At 40.3% G+C, this 6,000-nt stretch overlaps 1 protein-coding gene across 1 annotated transcript in view; it reads left to right on the top strand.

Annotated features, from left to right (window-relative positions):
- LOC127372240 (zinc finger E-box-binding homeobox 2) overlaps nucleotides 1–6,000 on the top strand; it is a 28,928-nt gene continuing 22,928 nt past the window's right edge. The window contains exon 1 of the mRNA XM_051415766.1: nucleotides 1–222. Within this exon, the coding sequence (XP_051271726.1) occupies nucleotides 162–222 (61 nt within the window). The 5' untranslated portion in view covers nucleotides 1–161. The remainder of the gene's footprint in view (nucleotides 223–6,000) is intronic.

The raw sequence follows: 6,000 nt of genomic DNA, 5'->3' as shown, positions 1-6,000 counted from the left end.
CCTCAGCTTGGAGTCCCATCAAGGTCTGAGTCTCCCGCTGTGACCGAAGGCGATGCCTCATCACCATTCATTCTCCGACAGGCACTCAGGACAAACACACCACTCGCACCGCTCCCCTGGACAACTTTTTTTTTTTTTGGTGAATCAAAATAAAGAGCGTGATGATGACAGAAGAAAGTAGGGGCAAACGAAGGAAACAAGCCAACCCCAGGAGGAATCGAGGTAAGAAAACGTGCAGCGCTGAAAAGTTTTTTTTTTTTGGCAAGTTGGTAAATGATGCAGGCAGATGTTGCTGCAGCGGACAGGAGCTCTCGTGCAATCCGTGTTTATTCCTCCTGCAGTTTGTAGAAGAACTTTAAACATTATCTTTGTTGGAGCAATTTGCTGCGCGCCACTTCGCCTACATTCATATCACAGACATGTGTGAGTGTTTTTTTTTTTTTTTTTTTGCGTTAATGGCTTGTGATTGCATTGCTGTATAAATTTCAGGGATGAGCAGTTAACTTTGGCCACTGGGATTATTCTACCTGTACACATACCTGGGTAAAGCCGTGCACTTAAAGGTGCGATGTAATCTGCAAGAAAAGCTCACAACCTGTGGCTGCACGCGTTTTGTGAATGCTCTTGACCCTTGTATGTTTTATATAAGAAAGGGAGTTATTTAATAGATCAATGGTGAATCAAATCTGTCTCAAACCTTCCAGTGAAGTCAGAATCAGACTTTGATTTTGTTAAATATTTTTGGTCAAACATAAAAGGCTTCTCACAGTCTACTCTTACTGTACTGTGCTTCGACTTTCTCCTATATGTAGGCTTTAGTTTTGTTGCTGTTGACGCTCAAAGCTTAACCTGCTCTGAGACTGAAACTTTTTTAGGATCTTGTTCCCTTATTATCTATATTCTGTGCCCTGGTATTCATAGTGATTTGACATTTTACATCAAGTTTTGGAGCTTTTTGGCATTCTTCAATATTGTCCAAGTAGAAAGTGCATCAGGAGTTATAAAAGAAAAATCTAAAAGAAAAATATCATAGGTTGGATTTTTCTCTAATCTTCTAAAGCGTTTCTTGAACTACAATGTCATACATTTGATAACCTTTTTTTGTTACATTTTTGTATCATTTGCATAATACAATACACACAGATGATAAAGTCAAAAAATATAAATGTGTAACAAATTTTGGCTAAATCGTTTTTCTATCAAATATAAATGTTTTATAATAAAATGCATTTATTTAAAGTAGCCTAGCGTGTTCATGTGGAACTAATTCTGCTGCACCTTTGCATCTTTCTGTAATTCTTACATTCCTATCAATCACCATATCAAGAATTAGTGGAAAGCTTCACTGACCTAAAGCTTTAGATGATGTCAGTTGTTGCTCCCTACCACAGTGCTCAGAGGAACTTCTAGACAATATGTTGAATTTAGAAACTTTGTTCTTCAGGCATCATGTCTGTTTGTTTGTGGCTCTGAACTCACAAACAGAGGCAAAGATACACACACCTGTTCATGGATACACATATAAACATGTGTTCTTCCATCCTGCTATTGAGAACATTTATGTAGGAATCAAACCCTGTTTCCCTGAACCAAAACAAACAACAACATTGAATGCGTCTTTAAGCATAAATTTAACTTGAATCCATTTCTAAATAACCAAAACTTAAACCTAACCATTAAACCCCGAAGCCTAAATAAATCTTATTCTATTTTCTTTTTTTTTTTAACTAATTGTGTTCCAGCCACTGTTCTGCTGCTGGCTCTGTATTTAATGCAAAGTTGCTGGGTTACGCAGGGAAAGCCATGAGATATCCTAAACAAACCTAACCAATACCCCAAACATAGCCGTGAACCCAGAAAAAACACAGGATTAAGTTGGCCACAAAGGTTTTTTGTCATCCTGCTATCACTGAGAGGATATTTTGTCTTCAAAAACACACACACAGACAAACATTGCTGGCTTTATTCTTAACTCTCTCGAGGTCCGTTGCAAACCACGCTGCGTGCTTGTTTGCCTCTGATCTGACACACAACTGTCCTAAATCTATTTGCTATAAGGAGTCTGTTTACTTGTATGGTTTATTAGTTTGCTGTAAGTGTTTCCTCATTTTATTCAGAGAGGTGTGAAGCTGAGCAGGAGTGTCACCAGGGTGAGATCCCCTCTGGCTGCTTAGCGATAACGGGTACTTGTGTGTGCATGTGTACACACACAAACACACACAAAAAACACACACACACACACACACACACACACACACACACACACACACTCTCTCTCACCTTTGACTGTCACGGAGCAGTTTGTCGACCAACTGTACTCTATTTCACAAATCATCACCATCACACTACCGTGAAAGCTATCAGCAAAAAAGGCACACTTACTGACAAGGACCTGTCACTTCATCAGAATACCAGAAAAAAAAGTCCAGTTCCTTTTATTCCTGCAGTGACCTCAGAGATAAGATAAACATCACCTCTGGTTACTTTCCAGAAAGTTTTACCAGTGAAGCATTTTAAAGGTTTAAGTTAAGAGTGTAAAGAAAATATATATTTATTGATATTTAGCTGATTATCTGAAAACTGTAAACGTCATGTCGATTGCCTGTTATCTTTAATATATTCTACGATATATTATCAGTTAGGACAGAAACGTGGCTTTTAACCTAATTGCACTACGAATTGCTAGTGAATCTTCATGCACGCCTACGCTGATGGCATGGTTATATATAGCATATGTGTATGTCACCCATGCATCCGTGTTTGAGAAAGGTCTCCAAGAGTGAGTGCTTGCTGCGTTTACATCCTCGTGTCAGTGTAGAAAGTTGTGTATTTAAGCTCTGTGTAGGATTCGGAATGTGCTGGGCTGTGTGAGCCGGGAGTTAAAGGTCCTTGATAAAACCAAATGAATTTGGCAGGCCTAACTCATAAGACAGCAATTTGGGGATCTTTTCCAAACCAGAAGAAAGAGAAAGAACATAGGCTGACTTTTCTTCTCTCTCCAAGGCGCCTATTGATTATGTCTCTGTCTCCCCCAATAAAACTGTCAATGTTCACCAATCCTGAGCAACGTGACGAAATTACTACTCTTCATTCCTGGCAGATTGAAAACAGTCCTGGGACAAAGAAAGTTAACATATTCATTTGAAATGATGACCTGTATTTACTGGCCGTAAGTGAGAGATTTGAGTTTCAAAGCGAGTGAATTAATTAGCCAAGCACTATAGCCAGTGGTTCAATCCCCCCTTCAGTCAGTTAAACCAATGATTTCTGACACCACAGTAGAGATAATGGTAAAATGAATTCCATTTATATTAATCATCAAAGGTGTTTTTTGACTATACTTAAAAATGTCTTTAAATTACTGGATGATGTTTGAAGAAAAACAACAAAGAAGTATCCCATGATTATTTTTCACACTGAAACATTTTCACATTTTTAAAGAAGTTTAAGAAAATAATCAAAAGGTTTATTTCAGTTTTTGGACAACATCTTTAATGAAGCAACCTTTTAATATCCATTCTCTAACTTAATGCAAAATGCAAAACCACCTTGCTGGTGCAGTACTTAGTTAGCCTTTTAGCACAGACAGCACCGTTTAGATTGCAGTTGAAAAAAAACATGATTTATTTAAAGTCTTCTGGCTGTGTTATGTACGGACTTCCCTCTGCCCTCAAACTCAGCAGGCATCTTCGCCAGAATGACATCCGCACAACTGATCAGACTCATTCAAACCCTCGCTCTTGAATCAAATGTAGTGTTGCATTTCATGAGCACCCTCACAAACATATTTAGTTTCGTTGTCTTGTGCGTTATGTTTTGTTAGTACATGAAAAACCTCACTCTGTTGTTGAGTTGATGTGCTTTTTTAAGAGAAAGCTTTCTCTCTCCCTGTTTCCCTCGCTCCCTCTTTCTCGTTTTTCTTCTTTTTTCAAGTGCCAATTTATTTAAACTCCTTTCCCCTTTTCTTCTTTCTCCTTCATTGATTTCCAAACCCCAGTCTTTGTATGCAGCTGGGCCCCAGCTGTGTGTCTGTGACTGTGTATGTGTGTGCATAAGTGTGTGTGTGTGTTTGTGTGGGTTTTTCTGGCACAGTGCTGCCACAGTGAGCATAGCACACTGTACACAAAGGACCCGAGCAGCAAAAAAAAGAGGGAAAAAGAGAAAGAGAGAGAATAGGGGGAAAACATTTGAACGTTAAAGACTGACGCGCTTGTACTGTACAGAGTGGAGGGGCCGGGCCTTTTGGACCGGGCCTACTTTAACGGCAGATGTATCGGCGCTCTGGGATGAGGGGTGGGGAGAGCGAGACAGCAATGAAGAGCCCAGGCACCACAGTTTATTACCAGGACTCTTCAAGGGGCTCAACTCAGGCGTCAGAACCAGCGGGTGGGAGGGACAGAGGAGGAAGAAAAGAGAGGAGGATGACAGAGGTGGGGAACTGATGGGGTTGACAGGGCTGGAGACAGCGAAAACAGCTCTTCGGCGTGAGAAGACAACACACGAAGGGGCGTGAGGGATAGAGACAGAAGAGACAGGACAGGCGACAGAATGTGGGAATATTTAAATGTTTCCTCATTTGCTCCTCAACATTCCCACAGCTCCAAGTGTCACAGATTTCTCCCATCCTAGCTCGATGTGCTTGGTGCCATATCTGCACAGCAGTAATGGGGAATCCCTTGATTGAGTCCCTCTGGTATTTTTCACATGTTTATTCGATTATTGCTCATTCTGATGCTTCAGATGTAGCCAAAGTAGTCCCATGTCTTACTGTACGTTCTTGCCGCGTGGCTGCCACGCTGTTGATCCACTCCAGGAGGAATTATTTGGAAAGTTTTGCAGTGCCATTGCGGGATTAATACATGCAGAGGGGTTTTCCGCCATATTAGCTCCTGCACATGACTGTTTGCTGTAAGATCTCTTTGTTACAACAAAACTTCCTCTTTTGCACATTAAAACAAAATATAGTAATAATAGTAATTCGTTTTTTTTTAACTCTGCTAACAATTAATCTTTTATTCAAACAATCACTATCAGGAAGACCTAAATTGACTTGAATAGCACCATGGTGAACACATGACTTTAGAAACTTAAGAGCTGAAAGTATGTCTAAGGATCACACTCCCCTAAACTGTAAGATAGCGCTAATAGCCACAGAGCTCATGAGGTGTGTATGCATGTGTGTGTGTGTGTGTGTGTGTGTGTGTGTGTGTGTGTGTACTCTAGGTGTCTGGGTATGCACTTTTCACACATTTAACACTAACTGTAGTTTTTGTGGTTTCTCACTCATATATTGGCATTTCTATTTTCACATCAAAGGCGTTTTATCTGATAGACAAGGTTTACATACTGTACAGTTTGTTGCAAATTGATCCCTTTTCATTCTTGACATTTTCCATTTGCAGTGTTATTATTACATTCTTTGTCACTGCTTTGGCATGACTCCTCACCATTAAGTCTATTTGTGGATCTTCCTTTTGTGCAGACAGCCTGGGTATTATGCGTTTGATATGCTGCACATGTTTGACAGAAGAAAGAGGTTAAACCGATCCACATAGGCATGCTCTCTGCACACAATTTATAGATATGTGCTGTTTTATCACACCTCAAATTAAATTTGGAAACCCTGCTTCAGCTGTCATGTATTACAAGGCCCAGATGGGTGGCAGAGAGAGAGAGAGAGGAGAGAAAGAAAAAGAGACAGGGAGAGAGAGGAGAGCAGGCAGGCAGACCCACTCAGCTGGCTGAGAGTGTGCCAGTATTAGCCAGTGACGGAACTTGACATAGTAGAGCAGCAGGGTGAAAGAGGAACAGTTTGATTGTGGTGTGTATCAGCAACCAACAGGAGTGGGGTGGCAATTTTTTAAGATCTGCCTTGATCTCCTCTGAGGCCAGAAACCCTAACCAACTTTTGCAATGTTTTTGTAATCAGTTTAACACTCTGTTTCTTCTTTTACTTAATATACATTTCATTCTTGGTATCTCTCTCTCTGAGATGAAGTT

This window comes from Dicentrarchus labrax, unplaced genomic scaffold, assembly GCF_905237075.1.
Source record: "Dicentrarchus labrax unplaced genomic scaffold, dlabrax2021, whole genome shotgun sequence".
NCBI classification, from domain to species: domain Eukaryota; kingdom Metazoa; phylum Chordata; class Actinopteri; family Moronidae; genus Dicentrarchus; species Dicentrarchus labrax.
This window is presented reverse-complemented; position numbering and strand designations above follow the sequence as displayed.